The sequence below is a fragment of the Lissotriton vulgaris genome, chromosome 10 (assembly GCF_964263255.1).
Source record: "Lissotriton vulgaris chromosome 10, aLisVul1.2, whole genome shotgun sequence".
Lineage (NCBI taxonomy): Eukaryota > Metazoa > Chordata > Amphibia > Caudata > Salamandridae > Lissotriton > Lissotriton vulgaris.
The window spans coordinates 1,065,906,753-1,065,930,310 of NC_141698.1; the positions used below are offsets into that span (position 1 = coordinate 1,065,906,753).

The 23,558-nt window shown below is 48.3% G+C and overlaps 1 protein-coding gene across 4 annotated transcripts in view; it reads left to right on the forward strand.

The window, feature by feature from the left end:
• SLC4A7 (solute carrier family 4 member 7) overlaps positions 1-23,558 on the forward strand; it is a 422,082-nt gene that overhangs the window by 273,002 nt on the left and 125,522 nt on the right. For all 4 annotated transcript variants that reach the window (XM_086942128.1, XM_086942129.1, XM_086942126.1 and 1 more), the window contains one exon: positions 702-947. In XM_086942128.1, coding sequence (XP_086798254.1) covers positions 702-947 — 246 coding nt within the window. The remainder of the gene's footprint in view (positions 1-701; positions 948-23,558) is intronic.

The following is a 23,558-nucleotide window of genomic DNA, read 5'->3' on the forward strand; positions in this document are numbered from 1 at the left end:
ACACCTCAGGGTATATGCTGCGCTTTACAAATGCCAATAAATAAATAAATTAATAAATGTCTGTCCAGAATTAGTTTGGTGTATAATCAAGGGACATTGTCCCTCCTCAAGGCATTTTCAGAAAGCTTTTTGGGTGAATTTTTAAAACTGTGGACCACTACTCAAATAATCCAAGAAAAGGTAATGAGCAGCCAGTACATTTAAAAAAAAAAAAAAAATATATATATATATATATATATATATATATATATATATATATAATATATATATATATATATATACAGGTTAATCACGTTTCTCCTAACACAAGTGTACTGTCTTGGTATTAAAGAGCAAAATGTTTTCACCAGAAGTTCTGTATTTCGTGCTACTGAGTTAGATATTCTAACTGGGCGAGGTGGATGGGTGTGTAGGTCTAAGTATATATGTAAGGCTGTTGTGGTTCATTTTATTAGCGTGATGATCACACTTTTCTCACTTTCAGAGCTTAGTTCAAATATGCATGCAACTTGCAAGTAAAGTTTTGGAAATGTTCTTGCCATGTTCCCCTTGCCATTGCCTAAATTTGAAGATGAGTAGCTACTGATTTGTATAGAAATATTATGTTGGATTTTCTTGTTAAGAACTCATTGACGAAATCTTTTAGGTGTTTGTGTGAATACGGGAAACTATAATAATGTCCTTTTTTCCTTTTTGCACAGAGATTATGGGCTTTCCTACTTGTCTCTACGTACCAGTATTGGTCTGTGGACGGCATTTTTTTGCTTACTATTGGTAGCAACAGATGCAAGTAGCCTTGTTTGCTACATCACTCGGTTTACAGAGGAAGCGTTTGCTGCACTTATTTGTCTCATATTTATATATGAAGCAATAGAAAAACTATTTCAACTTGGAGAACAGTATCCCTTTAACATGCACGACGATCTGGACAAACTGACAATGTATTCGTAAGTGTTTACTCTTTAAACCATCTTCAGTATATTAGTGGCAATGCAGAGCTCTGACTCCCTGTTCAATAAAATCTCCCATTTGAAGGTTGATCAGTGTGTATTTGTCCTGTATGCTCTCACTTCGTTCCATGTAGGTTTTATAGTTTTATCCTTCAGAACCACTTTGTTGCACTGCTGACTCCTCAACCTGAGAGGCAGTTTGTGTAATCATGCAGGTGAGTGCATCTCAAGTGAAGAAACCGCAATAGCTATAGGCAGTTATTTAATGTGTTGAGTATTTGGCAAGCTATTAAATGTTAATGTGTGCGCACTAGTGTCTATCTGCATTTTTTTTTTTAGGTTATGACTAGAGGTTATGTTGCTAATAAGATAGCCATGATTAATGGTTATAACAGACACATTTCCAAGCCTAATGAATGCCGGCAGAGAAGATGCAGAGAGACCAGATGCTGCTGCCACTATTTAGGTTGTCTATATTCTCCAGTTTATATTTACTTTTGTGAAATTTTGTCTACAATAAGAAATATCCACAAAAATTGTTAGCCACTCGAAAAAGACCCTCAACGACTGCTGGGCTCGACAGAGAAAAGCACTGACAAAATATCCAAGAGGCCCCTAGTATCTTCGGAGAAGATATTGAACAGTAAGAAAATGAAGCGTCTGCACCATAGGAAGAAGAGGCCTTCTCCGCCCAAGATTCAGATTCTGAGCTGGACCTAGAAATCAAGTCCCAGGAAGTTTAAGCCAGTCAAGGGGCCTTCAGTACCAAAGCCCACAAAACTAGCTTCCATCAAACATGAGGCTTCAGGTTCACCACTGCCATCTGGTCATGGTAGGCACGAGACTCCGCTTCCAACGCCCTGCCCGCCGGCTCGGCACCAAACACACATGATAAGCCTTCTGGCTCAAGCTCGTGTTGAGATAACACAATTTGCCACCTTAAGCTTTGGCTCTGAAAGACAAAAAAATAGTATGTATCATAACACCTAGGATGTATAAATATAAACCCCCACCATCTGGCCCAGTGTTTATTAAGGGAAGATTCCTTGGTTGTCTCCAATGACCATAAAAATGCAAATTCACAAACTAAGAGTCCAGTCTAATAGATACCTCGGGTAAAAGAGTGGACTTGCAATCAGCCAATCACTGGCTTATAGCCAGTACAAACGGTCTTTTGGCTATTTACGATAGAGCCCACTGGGACGAAATAAGACTTACTCCAATGTCTCCCAGAAGAACACAGAAAGAGGGCAGGAACTGTTACAGGAGGGAAACTAATTTTCAGTTCCGCTATTATGTGTTAGATACTGCAGCCAGAGGAGTCCACACTAGTACTTGCCTCAGAAGACACGCATGGTTACGAATTTCTGTTTTTAAACCTAACAAAAATGAATGTGTGTCCTCATGTAACGTAACTGGTGCTTTGTAAAGGGCTCTGATACCCGATTCAGATTTGGATCAAGTTCGCGCTATATAAAACGCTGCAAAACAAAAAGTACAGCAACAATACTAAATGCCCTGTTCGACAAGGAACATCTTTTTGGTCCTCAAGTGGATGAATCACTCGAGAAAATGAAGAAAGACGCAGAAGTAGCAAAATCTATGGGGGCACTACAGTCGCCCTCTAAAAGAGGCTCCTTTCACCGCTCATTTTATAGGGGAGGCTCCAAAAGTACCTCCTCAGATGCCAACATATCTTCATATGAAACACAAAATCAATCCTTCCCCTCTAAAAGATTTTACATGGGCGGTTACAGAGGGAACAATTTTAAAGTCTGAGGTTAAGGTACCCTAACACATACCTCTCCGTCTCCCTACAAACTGACTTCATAACAATTCTCTCGATCATCATACACCTGTCTAAGGAAGATTTATCAATTTCTTCCCATTTGGCAGTCATTAACATTAGACAAATGGGTGTTGGACATTAGCCAACATGGTTATTGCTTGTAGCTCACTGGCAATTCTCCCAATATTCCACCTCACATTCACAAATTCTCTAGAGCACCATCAACTGCTCAAACAAGAAGTATAAGCTCTTCTAACGAAAGGCGCTATAGAACCAGTTCCATTACAACACCAAGGGTCAGGGGTTTACACCCAAAAAAGGACAGATCTCTTCGACCAAAACTAGCTCTCAGACCAATAAACTTCTACATACCATACTGCAAGAACACGTCGATATGGTCCCACTTCAAGTGCTGCACCTCTTACAACAAAACTACTTTGTCAGCTCTAGACTTAAAGGGCATGCGCTTTCACATCCCTATTCACTCAGCACATAGGAAATACCTCAGATTCGTGGTAGTAGGAAAACACTCCAGTCAAAGTGCTCCCATTTTGGAGTACCTACTGCACCCAGAGTATTCACCAAATGTCTATCAGTAGTAGCAGTTCATCTAAGAAAAATTAATGTCTTCCCATATCTAGACGATTAGCTCATAAAAGCCAACACACATCTCTAAGTATTTACAACACATTAACATTACAATAAATCTTAATCAATTGGGATTCACAATTGGTGTGAGGAAAAAAAAAACTATTCAACCTACACAACTGCAACCCAATCTAGGACCTATTCTAAACACTCCGGTTTAGCCTATCCCAATGCAGCCAGATTTCACAATTTTCAAACACTGCTGCTACAATTCCATAGCAACCAATATCTCAGAGTAAGAAGTTTCATGCAACTTTTAGTGATAGTACCTCATGCAAGCTTAAACATGCGTCCTCTACAGCAAAGCTTAGCATGCCAGTGGAATCAATCACAGGGTCAACTAGAAGATCTAGTGTTGGTAGACCGCTGCACCTATCACTCTACAGTGGTGGAACACCCAAAACTTGTCAAAAGGGCGGCCCTTTATTGACCCTGTTTCACAAGTTGTGCTCACAGCAGACACATCCCTTACAGGGTGGTGTGCCCATTGACAACCTCTAACAGTTCAGGGTCTCTGGGACACGAAACGCAAAAGTCTCGACCTCAACCAACTAGAGCTTCTAGCTGTTCAAGTAGCTCTCAAAGCATTTCTACCTCGCCTGATAGGTAAAGTTGTCTTAGTCCAGACGGACAATATGACCTCTATGTAGTTTATATAAAAACAGGGGTGGGGGGCACGCTCTCTACAGTTATCACGCCTCTCTCAGACCGTTTGGCATTGGACAATACATCATAAAATCCAATTGCTAGCAGAACACCTTCCAGCATCTGACAACGAATTTGTCGACCTCAACAGGATTAGGCAACTAGCCCACAAGTAGGAACTCCACCTCCAAGTTCTCCTCCTACACTTCCATAAATTGGGATTCCCAAATATAGATCTCTTTGCAACAGCAGAGAACTCAAAATGTCAAACTTCGCCTCCCGGTTCCCACACCCTCTATCCAAAGGCAATGCCCTATGAGTGAATTGGTCAGGGATATTTGCTTAGTCTTTTCCGCCTCTCCCTCTTCGTCCATTTCTGGTTTGGACGCTCAGACAAACATCCCTCACCATTATTCTAGTGGCTCCCACATGGGCTCATCAACCATGGTTCACCACGCTTCTAGAACTCTCAGTAGTTCCACATCAGAAGCGTTGTCTCACCTCACACCTTTTGACTCAGACCATGGAGAAATTAGACCTCCAAACCCCAGGATCTCAACCTAGTGATTTTGGCTCTTGCATTCATAGTTTGAATACTTACATTTACCACCAGATTGCATGACCATTCTTAAAGATGCAGGAAAGCCTACGACTGGAGCATGCTATTCAGTAAAATGGAAAACTTTTGTTATATATTGTAATAACAAAACCATTGACCTTATTAGATGCTTCTATACAACGAAATATGTATCCATTGCATCAACAACTTGCAGACCATGCCTAAATAGCTATACATCTACACCTTGCAGCAGTAGCTGCTTATATTCAAAACAGACAACCCTATTCAAAGTACCAGTGAATAAAGCCTCTATGGAAGGTCTTGAAAGAGTAATGCCACCAAAAGTTCCATCTACATGGAACCTTAATATTGTTATATCAAGACTTATGGGTCCACTTTTGAACCATAGCACAAATTCGCCACTGAAATTCCTGTCTTAGAAAGTTGCTTTCTTGATTGCGATCACTTCACTAAGATGTGTCACTGAGCTTTATGCACTAACTTTAGTAGAACTATTCTTCGAACTCCATTAAGACAGTAGTTCTTCGCGCTAAGCCTAGGAGTCTGATTTCATATTAACCAATCAGTTGAGGTACCTGTTTTTTTCCTTCAACCTGATTCAGTAGCAGAAAGATTGAACATACATTGGATGTCACAAGAGCACTATTGTATTATATTGATAGAGCAAAAGACAAAAAACAACTGTTTGTTGCCTTTGTTCCCCCTCCTAAAGGAAAACCTAGCTCTAAATCTGGTATTTCTAGATTGATTGTTAGATGTATCCCAACATGTTATATGAAAGCCAAAAGAACTTTATCTATACCTCCTAAAGCACATTCGTAAAATAGCAGTATCTATTGCCTTTTTAGCTAACATTCCTATAGCAGACATTTGTAAAGCAGCTATATGGTCTACACCGCACACATTTACCAAACAATATTTTGTGGATGTCTTGGTACATCAACAAGTCAGTAGGACAAGCAGTGCTAAACGCTTTTTCAAACTGCAATGCCCACTAGCTACTGCTTTTGGAGGGTACTGCTAAACAGTCTATGCACGCTTGTGTATCTGCAGCAGACATGTCTCGAACAAATTGTTACTTACCCTGTAAGCATCTGTTCTTGGCATGTAGAGCTTTAGATTCACATGCGCCGCCCCTCCTTCCCGGACACCTAGGGTCATTGCAGTTCTTATTTACATTATACATGCATGGATATCTCTGTACTACACGTACTCCATTCTCACCCTCTTGCGGTAAAACAATCTAACAATGTAGTTAATGCCCATGCGCACTATCACCGAAAGGCTGAGTCGCCTTGCCTCCTGACTGGAAAAATACCTCTTTGAGGAAAAACAACTTACAAACATCCGGACCCAACACTAGATGGCAGCAGTATGCAAAGCAATTGAATATACAGCTCTACATGCCAAGAATAGAGGCTTACTAGGTAAGTAACCTCTTCCTTCTGATGGATACTTCTAACGATAGATCCTTGACTCTTAAGTCTTTCCAAGCCCCAGATTGGATAAGGAACCTTCAACAATAGTGTAGGACTTGGCCCTTTCCCCAGAATTTTTCGTTTTTTATTCCTTTAATTTAGGGTGCCCCCCATTGTAAAATAAGTGAATAGGCCTTGTGTAATTGAGAAAGCCCTGTGTAATGTTAAACTAATGTTAAGGTGCAGGTGCTTTCTTCCCCTAACATGGCTGCCACTGACCCCTGCTACTGCAGCGTGGTCTTTGTGGGCGCATTCTAGTGGCCAGGAGCTGGCTGGAACCCTTCAAACAATGTATCCATACTAGCCTGCCAGCCTGTCCATAGCCATAATGGTGGAACCTCCTAGAACCTCCTGGAACCTTCTGGAACAGGTGAGGTGGCACCAACTGCCACTGCCAACTGGCACTAAATGAGGAAAGGGAGGGACACTCTCCTGTCAGACTGAGGGAGCGCAGACCTGGGGGAGAACCTACGCAGGAGCTTTAGGCGGTGGGGCCTAGACAGGGGCCTATGACACTGGTAGAGACAGGGCCTAGGGGCTGCCTATCAAGTGTTGAGGTATCCTGAATTTGCCCCTCTGACCTGGCCCGGCGGAAGGGGAACCCCAGGTCTGCTTGAAGGGAACTGGCTGAGGAGACTTGATACCAGCCATCATCTCCAACACCCTCCCCCCCTCCCCCCCCTCCCTTCAAGGAACCCAGAGACCGCACTTTACAAGGGCGCAAGAAATATAAAGCGCCAAGAAGAAACCAGATCACCACAGGACTTTTGAGAAATCAACCAGGTATTGGCGCTGTAACACTCCCTGCGCTCCCTGACGCCACCTGGGATCCCTTTTTAGGGCTCGCCTGCTGTGCGCTTGCGCATAGCTGGCGAGCTATATTGCAGCTTAAACAGAGTTAAACCAACTTGGCGATTTCTTTGAGTGCCCGAGAGCGCGTGCACATCAAAGCCACCAGCCTCCTCGGGCATCTCAAGCTTCCCTCAGCCGGCATTTCTCCTCCCCTAATTAGTCATGCACGGCCGGCCGGTCAGCACATCAAAGGCTGCTGCTCCCGGCCCCTATTATTCCCTTCTTGCCTCTCCCCGCCCCCCTTCCCACCACAGCAATGCAGAGGGCTTGTTTATATTGCAGCCCCTAACCATCTCGCATGCTGCTCTTGAAACCATAACCATTGTTGGTCATGATATAATAAACGCTCTAATTATTTTATCAGGGCCACACAGAATTTTATAAAGTCTTTTGCTGGCATTTTCGTTTTATGCTGATTGCTATTTTACACCTTTCACATGCTGGCGATTTGCTTCAAAGATATACATTCATCCTGAATCCCGTTACTAGAGCTTTCTCCTCTTCTGCTATATATGGGTTTTAGTTGAATTTCATTGATCTCTTTTACTAATGATTTATAAAAAGTGCCACCCACCACACAGCTCCACCGATGCACCCACCACACAGTTCCACCGATGCACCCACCACACAGTTCCACCGATGCACCCACCACACAGTTCCACCGATGCACCCACCACACAGCTCCACAGATGCACCCACCACCCAGCTCCACAGATGCACCCACCACACAGCTCCACAGATGCACCCACCACACAGCTCCACAGATGCACCCACCACACAGCTCCACAGATGCACCCACCACACAGCTCCACAGATGCACCCACCACACAGCTCCACAGATGCACCCACCACACAGCTCCACAGATGCACCCACCACACAGCTCCACAGATGCACCCACCACACAGCTCCACAGATGCACCCACCACACAGCTCCACCGATGCACCCACCACACAGCTCCACCGATGCACCCACCACACAGCTCCACAGATGCACCCACCACACAGCTCCACAGATGCACTCACCACACAGCTCCACTGATGCACCCACCTCCACCGATGCACCCACCACACAGCTCCACCGACACAGCTCCACCGACACAGCTCCACCGACACAGCTCCACCGATGCACCCACCACACAGCTCCACTGATGCAACCACCACACAGCTCCACCGACACAGCTCCACTGATGCACCCACCACAGAGCTCCACCGACACAGCTCCACCGATGCACCCACCACAGAGCTCCACTGATGCACCCAAGACACACCTCCACCGAGGCACCCACCACACAGCTCGACCGAGGCACCCACCACACAGCTCGACCGAGGCACCCACCACACAGCTCGACCGAGGCACCCACCACACAGCTCGACCGAGGCACCCACCACACAGCTCGACCGATGCACCCACCACACAGCTCCACCGAGGCACCCACCACACAGCTCCACCGATGCACCCACCACACAGCTCCACCGATGCACCCACCACACAGCTCCACCGAGGCACCCACCACACAGCTCCACCGAGGCACCCACCACACAGCTCCACCGAGGCACCCACCACACAGCTCCACCGAGGCACCCACCACACAGCTCCACCGATGCACCCACCACACAGCTCCACCAAGGCACCCACCATACAGCTCCACCGATGCACCCACCATACAGCTCCACCGATGCACCCACCATACAGCTCCACCGAGGCACCCACCACACAGCTCCACCGATGCACCCACCACACAGCTCCACCGATGCACCCACCACACAGCTCCACCGAGGCACCCACCACACAGCTCCACCGAGGCACCCACCACACAGCTCCACCGAGGCACCCACCACACAGCTCCACCGAGGCACCCACCACACAGCTCCACCGATGCACCCACCACACAGCTCCACCGATGCACCCACCACCCAGCTCCACAGATGCACCCACCACCCAGCTCCACAGATGCACCCACCACCCAGCTCCACAGATGCACCCACCACCCAGCTCCACAGATGCACCCACCACCCAGCTCCACAGATGCACCCACCACCCAGCTCCACAGATGCACCCACCACCCAGCTCCACCGATGCACCCACCACCCAGCTCCACCGATGCACCCACCACCCAGCTCCACCGATGCACCCACCACACAGCTCCACCGAGGCACCCACCACCCAGCTCCACCGATGCACCCACCACCCAGCTCCACCGATGCACCCACCACCACCGATGCACCCACCACACAGCTCCACAGATGCACCCACCACACAGCTGCACTGATGCACCCACCTCCACCGATGCACCCACCACACAGCTCCACCGACACAGCTCCACCGATGCACCCACCACACAGCTCCACCAAGGCACCCACCACACAGCTCCACCTACACCGCTCCACCGATGCACCCACCACACAGTTCCACCGATGCACCCACCACACAGTTCCACCGATGCACCCACCACACAGCTCCACCGAGGCACCCACCACACAGCTCCACCGAGGCACCCACCACACAGCTCCACCGAGGCACCCACCACACAGCTCCACCGATGCACCCACCACACAGCTCCACCGATGCACCCACCACACAGCTCCACCGATGCACCCACCACACAGCTCCACCGAGGCACCCACCACACAAATCCACCGAGGCACCCACCACACAAATCCACCGAGGCACCCACCACACAGCTCCACCGAGGCACCCACCACACAGCTCCACCGAGGCACCCACCACACAGCTCCACCGAGGCACCCACCACACAGCTCCACCGAGGCACCCACCACACAGCTCCACCGAGGCACCCACCACACAGCTCCACCGAGGCACCCACCACACAGCTCCACCGAGGCACCCACCACACAGCTCAACCGATGCACCCACCACACAGCTCCACTGAGGCACCCACCACACAGCTCCACCTATGCACCCACCACACAGCTCCACCTATGCACCCACCACACAGCTCCACCGAGGCACCCACCACACAGCTCCACCGAGGCACCCACCACACAGCTCCACCGAACCACCCACCACACAGCTCCACCGATGCACCCACCACACAGCTCCACCGATGCACCCACCACACAGCTCCACTGACACAGCTCCACCAATGCACCCACCACACAGCTCCACCGAGGCACCCACCACACAGCTCCACAGAGCCACCCACCACACAGCTCCACAGAGCCACCCACCACACAGCTCCACAGAGGCACCCACCACACAGCTCCACCGATGCACCCACCACACAGCTCCACCGATGCACCCACCACACAGCTCCACCGATGCACCCACCACACAGCTCCACCGAGGCACCCACCACACAGCTCCACCGAGGCACCCACCACACAGCTCCACAGATGCACCCACCACCCAGCTCCACCGATGCACCCACCACCCAGCTCCACAGATGCACCCACCACCCAGCTCCACAGATGCACCCACCACACAGCTCCACCGAGGCACCCACCACACAGCTCCACCGAGGCACCCACCACACAGCTCCACAGATGCACCCACCACCCAGCTCCACCGATGCACCCACCACCCAGCTCCACAGATGCACCCACCACCCAGCTCCACAGATGCACCCACCACCCAGCTCCACAGATGCACCCACCACCCAGCTCCACAGATGCACCCACCACCCAGCTCCACAGATGCACCCACCACCCAGCTCCACAGATGCACCCACCACCCAGCTCCACAGATGCACCCACCACCCAGCTCCACAGATGCACCCACCACCCAGCTCCACAGATGCACCCACCACCCAGCTCCACAGATGCACCCACCACCCAGCTCCACAGATGCACCCACCACCCAGCTCCACCGATGCACCCACCACCACCGATGCACCCACCACCCAGCTCCACAGATGCACCCACCACCCAGCTCCACAGATGCACCCACCACCCAGCTCCACAGATGCACCCACCACCCAGCTCCACAGATGCACCCACCACCCAGCTCCACCGATGCACCCACCACCCAGCTCCACCGATGCACCCACCACCCAGCTCCACCGATGCACCCACCACCCAGCTCCACCGATGCACCCACCACCACCGATGCACCCACCACACAGCTCCACAGATGCACCCACCTCCACCGATGCACCCACCACACAGCTCCACAGATGCACCCACCACCCAGCTCCACCGATGCACCCACCTCCACCGATGCACCCACCACACAGCTCCACCGACACAGCTCCACCGATGCACCCACCACAGAGCTCCACAGATGACCCCACCACAAAGCTCCACTGATGCACCCAAGACACAGCTCCACCAATGCACCCACCGCACAGCTCCACAGAGGCACCCACCACACAGCACCACCGATGCACCCACCACACAGCTCCACCAAGGCACCCACCATACAGCTCCACCAAGGCACCCACCACACAGCTCCACCTACACAGCTCCACCGATGCACCCACCACACAGTTCCACCGAGGCACCCACCACACAGTTCCACCGAGGCACCCACCACACAGCTCCACCGATGCACCCACCACACAGCTCCACCGATGCACCCACCACACAGCTCCACCGATGCACCCACCACACAGCTCCACCTAGGCACCCACCACACAGCTCCACCTAGGCACCCACCACACAGCTCCACAGAGCCACCCACCACACAGCTCCACAGATGCACACACCACACAGCTCCACTGAAGCACCCACCACACAGCTCCACCAAGGCACCCACCACACAGCTCCACAGATGCACACACCACACAGCTCCACAGATGCACCCACCACACAGCTCCACAGATGCACCCACCACACAGCTCCACAGATGCACCCACCACACAGCTCCACAGATGCACCCACCACACAGCTCCACCGAGCCGCCCACCACACAGCTCCACCGAGCCGCCCACCACACAGCTCCACCGAGCCGCCCACCACACAGCTCCACCGATGCACCTACCACACAGCTCCACCGAGGCACCCACCACACAGCTCCACCGAGGCACCCACCACACAGCTCCACCGAGGCACCCAGCACACAGCTCCACCGAGGCACCCAGCACACAGCTCCACCGAGGCACCCAGCACACAGCTCCACCGAGGCACCCAGCACACAGCTCCACCGAGGCACCCAGCACACAGCTCCACAGATGCACCCAGCACACAGCTCCACAGATGCACCCAGCACACAGCTCCACAGATGCACCCAGCACACAGCTCCACAGATGCACCCAGCACACAGCTCCACAGATGCACCCAGCACACAGCTCCACAGATGCACCCACCACCCAGCTCCACAGATGCACCCAGCACCCAGCTCCACAGATGCACCCACCACCCAGCTCCACAGATGCACCCACCACCCAGCTCCACAGATGCACCCACCACCCAGCTCCACAGATGCACCCACCACGCAGCTCCACAGATGCACCCACCACGCAGCTCCACAGATGCACCCACCACGCAGCTCCACAGATGCACCCACCACCCAGCTCCACAGATGCACCCACCATGCAGCTCCACAGATGCACCCACCACGCAGCTCCACAGATGCACCCACCACGCAGCTCCACAGATGCACCCACCACGCAGCTCCACAGATGCACCCACCACGCAGCTCCACAGATGCACCCACCACGCAGCTCCACAGATGCACCCACCACGCAGCTCCACAGATGCACCCACCACCCAGCTCCACAGATGCACCCACCACCCAGCTCCACAGATGCACCCACCACGCAGCTCCACAGATGCACCCACCACCCAGCTCCACAGATGCACCCACCACCCAGCTCCACCCACCACGCAGCTCCACTGATGCACCCACCACGCAGCTCCACCGATGCACCCACCACACAGCTCTACCGACACAGCTCCACTGATGCACCCACCACACAGCTCTACCGACACAGCTCCACTGATGCACCCACCGACACTGCTCCGCCGATGCACCCACCACACTGCTCCACAGATGCACCCACCACACTGCTCCACAGATGCACCCACCACGCAGCTCCACAGATGCACCCACCACGCAGCTCCACAGATGCACCCACCACGCAGCTCCACAGATGCACCCACCACGCAGCTCCACAGATGCACCCACCACGCAGCTCCACAGATGCACCCACCACGCAGCTCCACAGATGCACCCACCACGCAGCTCCACAGATGCACCCACCACGCAGCTCCACAGATGCACCCACCACGCAGCTCCACAGATGCACCCACCACGCAGCTCCACAGATGCACCCACCACGCAGCTCCACAGATGCACCCACCACCCAGCTCCACCCACCACACAGCTCCACTGATGCACCCACCACCCAGCTCCACCGATGCACCCACCACACAGCTCCACTGATGCACCCACCACCCAGCTCCACCGATGCACACACCACTCAGCGCAACCACAGCATCTCAGCGCAACCACAGCATCTCTCAGCGCAACCACAGCATCTCTCAGCGCAACCACAGCATCACTCAGCGCAACCACAGCATCACTGGTTCAAATATGTTCTTTCAATGGTTCAAGCTGTTTTCAAGCTTTCACGCTTTATTACAAATCACCAAAAGATGTTAATATTTCACTTCTGTTCTTGAATTTTCGTCACAATAAAAAACACTGAACATAATCTTCACAAAAGTTATTTACAAAAGTTCAAGCTATTGCCATTACTAATTAAATAAATTATTTAAGTATTAATAATGTTTAAAAATTAAAAGCCATTGTTATTTGTAATATCAATACATCTAAGTCACGTAAATACAAAACATGTTGCATTACAAATGCTATAGGTGTCACATTTGCGAAAGTTATAACTATTGGCATTGTAAATGACAAAGCTATTAATTTAGCTATTTTAAAAAAACACATAAATAAAAAAATTCATTTATAAGACCAATAGCTCAAACTTTCCTAATGCGAGCCCTATTGCATCTCCAATGCTTGTTCTGGATTGCCACTGTTGTATGAACTGTCCTGTGGAACCTTTCTGATCTGACTCCAACTAATATAAACTGTCTGCTGGCTAAGCGCTCTTATTCCCTGGCGCTAGCACCCTGCACTACCTGTCCTGAGGAAAGTGCCCCACTGAAGTGAATGCTAAGCGCTATCTCTGCGTAGCGCTAGCCTCCTGAACTGCTAGCCTGACTGAATTGCCTGAGGCTCAAGCACTGTAACTGCCTGCAGAAGCGCTAGAACCCTGAAGCGCTATGACTGCCTGAAGTGCTGTCCTGCATCATTTGAACTGGCTAATTTACTTCAGCTTGCTGAACTGGACAGAGCGCTGTGTCCCAGGCGCTATCCCTCCGATCACCTGCTGAAGAGCTGTGCCTCCTTGAGAAGCGCTTATGTCCTGCAGACTGTTGGGCCCTGAAGCGCTATACTCTTAAAGCGCCACGAAGCTCCTGAGCGCTATTCCTGCCTCAAGCGCTTTTGCCCTGATGAGCGCTGACTCTGCCTGAGACGGCTGTTGTGTCTTCAAGCGCTGTCGCCCCCAGAGAAGCACTGCCATTCGTGACCTGCTGACTGAGCCCAGCGCCGTGAAACCCCTGGCGCTAGGCCCCTTTGATGAGCGCTGTGATGCCCCTTCAAGCGCTCACCTGCTGGCCCTGAGAACCTGTGAGACTGGGAACACTGTCAATGAGCCCCGTGGGTCCTAATTATTTATAGAAGGCCCCCCCCTTTTTTGACATGGGCAATAGCCCTTAATGACAGGATAAGAAACCCCAAAATTGCTCATTTCGTGACTGGACTGAGGAGGAAGTAGTCCCTAGCTGTGGAATTACTTCAGTCCGATTGCTTCTCGGCAGGGACTGAGTTTCACAAGGAGAAATCCCCCTGCGGGTTCATTGATTTATCCATGCCTAATGAAATGTTTTGCACTCCTGCCCCAGTGTTCTAACTTCTACCTACCAACAGGGATACTCTTGAATACTGAAATGTTTTATCCCTGCGTCAAGAACTGCAGAGCAAGGAATTGGTTAATTGTGCCTGTTTAACGAAAGGTTTTGTTCCAACCTGAGAATTCCTGCTCATGTGCCATTGTTTTACTGGTTCTTAGGCACAGGGTTTAGATACAATTAATGGAAGGTTGATCCCTGCTTGAGGAGAATGTTATTCTGGGTAAATTAAATGTTTAGTACTACATAAGGGGCTGTTATTTTTAAGCTGCAGGAGCTAGGAAAACCTTATTACAGGCCCTGCCGATTCGAGAAGCTTGCTGCGCAAAATTGCTAATGGGGCCTGGGTTCTAATGACCTGTTTATTCCTGTTTAAGGAAATGTTTACTTCTGCTACTTGAATGTTTTAACCTTTATTGAAATAAGTTATTGCTATTGAGAATATGAATGGCTCTACATGAAATGTTGTTCTCACCTGCGAACAGGATAATTCCTAATGAAAGGTCCCTACTAGATTAAGGGGGTGTTTACCCTGGTATTGGACTGTTTTAGAGGTCCCAAGGCCCACAGTTTATAGGCCCCAATTCATAAAAGGATAACCCCTGATTAGAGGATGTAATAGGATGCCTACAGTACCAGGATGAAGAGTATTAGCAAAGGCTCGGCCCAAGCCCAGGGATTATCCATATTTCGCCTAGTGTCCTACTCAGCCTAGGCCTTATGCATGGTTTACCTGTTATTAAATGTTTACTTCTGCTTAGAGAAGTGGTTACTTCCTGGAAGAAATGTTGATGCATTGCCTACCAGTGTAAAATGAAATGCTGATTAGGAAGTAATGAAAGGCTATGCCTTTATTGTATGTGTTGCATTGGTGAATTGCTCCCTTTACTCTAACCCAATGGGATGTTTACCTAAGGGGATGCCTATTCTTGCTCAGGAAATGTGTTGCCTTTTTATGGGGTACTTACCTGATAGAATGTTTGTTTAACAACTAAAATGGAAATGTTTATTCAAGTTACTGACCTGTTTATGAAAGCCCACGGATAACCCCTGGGGTAAATGGTTAATGTGGTTAAGGGAATGACCGCCTCTGCTGAATCAGCCAGCTTAATGCCCTGTTGGCTCCTGAGTAAGGGAATTTTATTATCCCTGCCTGATTCCCAGTGGAATGTTTTATTCTGACCTAATGGGATATTCGTGCTCCTGCAAAAGGAGATGTTTCTATTTACATAAGGAAAGGTTTTAAAGGCGTAAGCCAAGCCCAGGATGCTCATGCTCATCTGTTGAAATGTTTAGCCCTACATAGGGATCTGTTATTAATTTCCATAAATCTGGTCTGAATCTGGATGACATGTTTTTACGTTGGCTTCATAGGAAGTTCTTCATCTGCTTAAGGAGAATATTCTTTCTGGTCTACTGAAATGTATTATAACTAAGGAAATGTGTAGCCCTAATCTAGGAAATGCTTACTCTTGCTGGGAGTGATTCTTAAAATGGCTAATCCTGCACAAGGGGATGTTTATTCTTAATGAAATGTTTTTCTCCCACTTAGTGCTACATTTACTGGAAGCCTACAGTTATTTATTTACATGTTTTCTGTTGTAAAACACTCACCCTTGCTCGGTGAGAAGTGGGTAACATGCCTACAGATCTAATATGATGTAATGTCATTTAGTTGCCTTTTGTGATGTATTCCTTACAGGTGTTGACAAGAAGCAAGGCTACGGTCAGGCCTGTGGTTATCTACATTTGATATTATCTAATATTCAGTATTTATCTTATATTTAATATTTATTCACCTAGTATTTATTGCCAAGTGTTGAAATACATGTATTTGAAAGGAAGGCTAATAAGGTAATACTGTGAATTCTTGAATACCCTGACTCTGCTCTATATATAAAAGTTATTTAATTTTTATACATACTCACTGGAGTGGCGTCACTCATTGCGTGCCCAGTTTTCTGTCTCAGTGGTTGCGTGTGCTGTATGGTCGCTTTACACATAAGCTTTTGGATGTCTACCCGCTCGTGCCATGCTACCCTTGGGAAGCTGGTGACCCCAGTTCCAGCAAATAGCTACTGATTGCCGACAGGTGGCCCCATCGGCCTTGACATAGGCTCCACGCTAACTGTAGTCACAGTGACCCTGAGCTGTACACATGTGGCACCCTTTCACATTGACATCAGTTTTTTTGTTGTTGTTGCTTCCATGCTCTACAATGCAGATCCAGATTTGCACTCCCAGATGGAGATCTGGATTTCCTATTTTTCCTGCTAAAGTCTACAGGTTTAAAACCGCGCAGTGACTGGCAGATGCCAGCCACTGATCCACACGTTATTTATCTTGGGTGCCTTGGCGCCAAACATGACTAGAGGTCCTGCAATAAGTGCTCCCTATGACACCATAAGACCATATGGGAGCATGGAGCCCTAATCCACATCAAACAGAGTGGTTGATTCAGATCAAATCCCTTGTATTTTTGTTTGCCCTGTACATTGTCGCCAAGTAAGCCTAAGATGAGTTGTAAAGACGAGTCAAAGTGTAAGTACAGAAGTCACTCACCACTCTAAGACCACTCCGGCTGTCTCCTTTAACAGCGTTTGAGGAATACAGCTGACATCTTTTCCCAGGACAGTCTGACCATGTTCGACTTCACTCTCGCCTGCCACCAGCCCCAGCCAGTACCTTGTTGCTTCTGCCACAAACCATACCAATTGCCCCTAGCTCTTTGCCTGTTTCAGTTTCACCAGTTCTGGTTTCCACACCGCTTCGGACATTTGATCCAGAGCAGACTTTAGCTTGATCCTGTTCCATATTGCACTATGAAATAACAAAGACACAACCTGTGATTTTTGATAACTGACCTGTTGCCCCCACGCCTCAAAACAGGTATTATCTGATGTTGGAGGCCTTGTTTGGCTGTGACCGGGGGCTTGACCAAATATCCTTTTATTATTATTATTAAGCTTCTAAAGCGGCTGGTTACTCCAACGGAGTGTCCCCACGTTTGGACATCGCAGACCATACCACAGAGCCCTATCCTCCCGCCCCCCCCCCCCCCCTTCCTTCACCTGGCCCACTAATCCTAAGGCACAAAAACCCTGTAGCCTAAGTGCTAGCACCAGTCCCTAGGGGCTGCTTGAAAGGACCAAGTCTTGCGTCTTTTACGAAATATTGTTTCAGATGGGTGGGCACTTAGTTCGATAGGTAGGTTATTCCAGACCTTAGCCGCAAGAAAACCAAAGGATCTACCTCCTAATCGTGCTTTACGGACCCTATATACTACCAACTTAGCAGTGCTCATAGATCTCAAGGGTTCCGGGTGGGTCTATACGCAGTGACCTCGGTCCTTTCTCATTAACAATTCTGTTCCAGAAACACAGAGCCTTAACGGTAATTCTGGCTCGTACTGGAAGCCAATGTAGTTCCCTCAAGGCAGCCCCCACCGACTTCCGTCTAGAGATGTTTAATATCACCTTGGCAGCTGCATTTTGGACCTTCTGTAAGATGTTCAAATTACTTTTTGTGACCCCCAGATAGAGGACGATGCAGTAGTCCAGGCGGGACATGACAATATCTTGCACAATGGTATTTTTTGCATCTAATGGCAGTATATCTAATATTATGTGCAACAATCTAAGACTGCCAAAGCATGCTCTAGCCTCAGCTGATAAGTGCTCTGCAAATGGTATGGTATTGTCAAACCAGACTCCCAAATTTTTAACCTTAACTTTGGGAGTCGGTGTTAGGCCCAGTTCTTCTGGCCACCACAAGTGTGACTATATGGATGGCTGTTTGCCAACCACCATCACCTCCGTCTTTCCTGCATTTAATTGAAGCAGTTGAAATTCAGTCAATTTGCAAGATCACTCCGGCAGGGTTTGGAATTGGGTGCAGCATCTGCATCCTTTTGCTCCAATGTGACAATCAACTGAGTGTCATCAGCATATGACCCCAGTTTCACCCCATGTTTCAGCACAATGTCTGCCAGAGGGCGCAGGTACACATTAAATAAAGTTGGACTGAGGGCGAGCCTTGTGGTACCCCTAGAAATAGTGGACACACCTTGGGACTTAAAAGGACCTGCTAGGATCTATTCTGTAAGAAATGCCTGATCCATTCCCATGTGCCGCCGGCGACACAGTCCTCCCACAGATGCTCCAACAGAAGGCTGTGGGAGACCGTATCAAACGGCGCACTCAGAAGCCAGGAGTAAGGCTGATTCCGTGCTGTTAATCGCACTGAACCCCGATAGGGTTTTGTGGAGAACCTCCTTTTATTCCATAAAGGTAGTCAATTGGGCATTAAGATGTTTGTCAGCAATTTTTGCAAAATAAGGAAGCAAAGATACTGGTCTAAGATTTTCCGGCCGTGCCGGGTCTAGCAATAGTTTCTTTAACCGTGGCACCACCATAGCATGTTTCCACTTGCCAGGAACCTGCCCTGAACTGAAGGACATCTTCAGCAGATTGGTAAGAACCGGTACAATGGCTTCCTTCCCTCGCAATAACCGCTTTGTGGGAATCCAATCTAGCGGAGACCCGGATTTGACTGCTTCCATAAGTTTTAGAACGTCCCTTTCCTCAGGAGGGTGAAAAATAAAATTATCCTCCAGCAGTGCATCCTGTTTAGCCGGAGAAAAGCTATAGTTCCTGCTGCTATCAGGGAAGGTCACATATATTTTCTCCATTGTTCCCATGAAGAAACAGCTACTTTATTACAGTAGTCTGCAGAAGCAGGCAGTACTGCAGTGAACCGTTCAAGGGAAGTAAGTCGTTTTACCATTCTAAATAAGTTCTTGGAGGAGGAGCATTGATCTGCTCAATGTAAAACTCCCTCAGCGCTCTCCAAATTTGTTGATGGTAAAACTTGAGTGCTTCAAAATATTTCAGCCTATTTTAATTTTGATAGTTCACCCTTCAGCGGCGTTTAAGGCGTTTGCATTCAGTTCTAAGTAGTGCCAGTTCCTCTGAGAACCGTCTCACTTCAGTAATTGTATGACAGCCAAGTTCTAAAGAGTATCTCCTTGCAGTGTTTGTTCACAGGGCTGCAGAGGGTTTGAATGTGTAGTGGCCTACAGTAGACACTAAGCAAATTTATTATTGGACATTTTTAAACCTGGTAATAAACCTCCGCTATTTTAGGAAACTGGCTCTGAAAATGGTATGCCACTGTGTGGCTATATCGTGCACAGAGTCCAGGGGCTCCCCAAAGTATACAGGCTCAATGTAAAACCCAAAGAGCTCTATGTGGTAGTGTGGGCGTGCAGCCTTAGGCCTAACACAGAAGAGTGCAGGACATGTATAGCACAAAACTGACCAATAATGATGACACGACTCAAAAAGGAGATCACCAATTTTAGAAAAATAAGCTTTGTATTTTATTTTAAGACCAAGATCTTGCGATAAGGTAAGTGCATTTTTAAATATAAATACTTTTTACTTTAAAAAGTCAACACTTTAACACCTTGCCTGCGGCGCCGATTCCCCCCCCGGTGCTGAACATGCCATTTGCGGGTGTGGTCATTACGGAACCGTTCCGTCATGAGCATCGAAGGGTTAAACAAATTCTGCACAGTCTCCTATGGAGGAAACAATGCAGTTACACAAGTAAGTGTGCAACGTACAATTTCAGTCTTCAGGTCCAAAGGTGAATACCAACACTGCAGCAGCAAAAGGGCGGCAGGGTGCAGAGGTCAACATCTGAGTTCAGGCTAATGTGTTTCAGTGGAACTGGGGGGTGCTTGGAGCCAAAATAATCGCAAATAGGATACAGTATCTATAACAGCACAGCAACAGATGTGCTGTATCTCCACCTTTTTTTGTAGAACAGACCTGCACATTTTGAATGGTATTAAAGAAAATTGACTCCATTATACATTGAAAGTCATCCTTTATGGACGTCTCACACACAAGTGTCATGCTTCCTGTCCCCACACTGGTAGGATCATTCCATCAGGCCGGACTAAACCTCCTTGAAAATTAAACCGGAAGGAGGGAGTTCTTAGATAAAAATCTACTGGACACTGCTAATACTAGTCACTGCTACTCTGTGCTAAAAACAAAGTGTAGACTACCTTATAACCCTAGGTGTATCCTACTTGGTACTTGACAAGGGTCTGTTGATTCCCTAAGTTATAGGGGATGCCGGCTTCTTGGTCATAGTGAAGGTGGTGTCCTTTGTAGTCACACATTCGTCAAAAGGTGTTCTCCTCATGAGTACCTAAATCTTGCCCACTCTGGACTGCAGACACGTGTCCAGTTTTAGGTAACGATCAGCTTTGAAGAATGCCCCAGACTGTTCAGGCTATTAACTATGGGCAAAAACTACTTGTTGGCAGATAGGAGATGGGTCTGAGCCATTGGTCTCAATATACCCGCCCAATGTTTGTTCTTTAAACATACCCTGTGTTCTTATGAATAAAGGTAATAACCTAGGAACAGAGAGCTATATTTAGCAGCATCTGAATTCCCTTCATTTTGTCCAGTAGATTTTGATCTAAAAACTCCCTCTTTTCAAAGAGGTTGAGTCTGCCTTTGTGTTATGGTCCTACCAGGGTGGGGAGAGTAAGCCGATGATGAAGCATAAAACTATTGTGTGAGACTTCCTCGTCCTTAAAGGATGACTTTCCATGTATGAGTGAGGCAATTTTATTTAATACCATCCAAAATTGGCACGGACAGAGGCGCTGTCCTCAGGAGACTTGAAGGCAGCAGTCCTCCCAGCGTTTTCAGAGGTCGCTGGCTGCAGGATAGGTTGCAGGGTCGTCTAAGCTGAAGATGGCACTATAGGGCTGTGGTCAAAGCAGTCGTCGTCTTGAGTCTTCTCTGCATCTGCAGGGACGTCTTCTTAGGTCTTTGCAAGTCTGCCTACTAGGTCTTGGGGGCATCCTAAACACATTTAGGGGGAGGGGGAGTTCAGGGGAGTAGTAGGTAGGGCCAATAGGCACCTTTCCTGTGGTGACTAAATCCACTATTATGCCACCCTCCTGTAGGAGGGGGGGCATACACCTAGCCCTGACTGGAGGAATCCCCTCAGCTTCAAGATGGAGGGGACTGAAAAGTGTGCTTAACTGAGGATATAAGAGATGGCTAAAGAGTTCACATTGATAGAAAGGAAGGAAGAAAGGACCCAAAGCTCATTTAAAAGACCATGGCACAATGGGGATTCTTCCAACCTATTTTTACATAAGGTGAGGGATATTTTATTCCATGTAATAAATGGTCACACCCTCAATCTCCACCAGCTCCCTTGTCAACATTTGGGAATTTGTTCCCTCTGATGAACAAGGTCTTCCTTTGACATATCAAACAATTGTGAAATAGCTAATGTACAATAAACATCAATGTGCAGTATGTTTTAAGCATATTTTAAACTTTTAATGTAAGTCACGTTCACAACTGGCTTTTGCTGATATATATTGTCTTTTCCAGTGCAAAAAAAAATGCTACCATTATCTTTTCCCCTGTTGGACAATAACTCTTTTCTGGACCTCTCAGGAAGAATTCTTTTCACCCTACTGACAGCAGCTATCGCAACATCACAACTTAAATGTAATATTCTGATTAGAGGAAAAGTGATGTCTGAACCGTATAAAAGTAAATCGGGGACCGGGCTTTATGCAACTAGTGCAGGCTTCCAGGTGTTATTACATCACTTTTTTGTTAGGTGTTTTTGTAGTGAAAAGCCATTATCTAATATGCGTGTTGAATCCGTTCACAATATGAATGCAAAGTTACATTAATGACTCGCATGCCTTCTGTGTGATTTATTCATGGCAGTCTAATTTCTTAAATACGTTTAATTGTACATCCATTCAAGATTACAGTAAAATATATGATCTGAGTATTGCCCCCACTTACATCCACAATTCTAGATGGGTGAAGAGATCTCGTAGTTATAGTAAGTAAAAATGTCAATGTCTTCCCCCACCAATATTCTAACTGTAAGCAGACCCTCCCCGAGATACTCTGGCTATCTTTGCCTATTCTCAAGGTTCCACACGACACCATAGCGACAAATGAACTGCCCACTATGAAATGTATGCTACTCGATGCCAGATCTCTGGTAAAACACAGCACTGAACTGGCGGAGCTTATCCTTGACTCCAAGGTCATGATCGCCTTCATAACTGAGTCCTGGACAGATGCTGCATCAGGCCCAGACATTGTCATCGCTACTCCCCCAAACTATGTCTGTCTTACACGAAACAGAGAAAAGAAGAAAGGTGGTAGTTTGGCCATTATTTATCATAAATCCCTTAGAGGGATAGTACAGCCAGACGTTACTGACTTAGACGAAGCGCTCATTTTCAATTTTATCCTCTCGGATCATCAGACTCTTAGAGGCTGCTTACTCTACAGGCCCCCTGGAGCCAAAGCACCTTTTCTCTCTGCTTTGAGTAGCCTGCTAGAAGAAGCTATTTGTGCCAGCTCCTTCACACTACTTGGAGACTTTAATTTTCATCTGGAGAATTGCAGTGACCCGGACACTCAAGATCTCCTAGAACTGCTACAGGGAGTAGATCTGAAACAACTAGTCCGAGGTGCGACTCATAAAGCAGGGCATACCCTTGATGGTATCTTTTCCAATATTCCTAACCTAGAGGTTACGTCAGTTCACCCGATCTCCTGGTCGGATCATGCTGCTGTTCATTTTAACAAACCTTAACCCCCCCCCCCCCCCCCCCCCCGATTAAACAAAGCTAAATCTGCCCCTAAAAAGTTGAGGA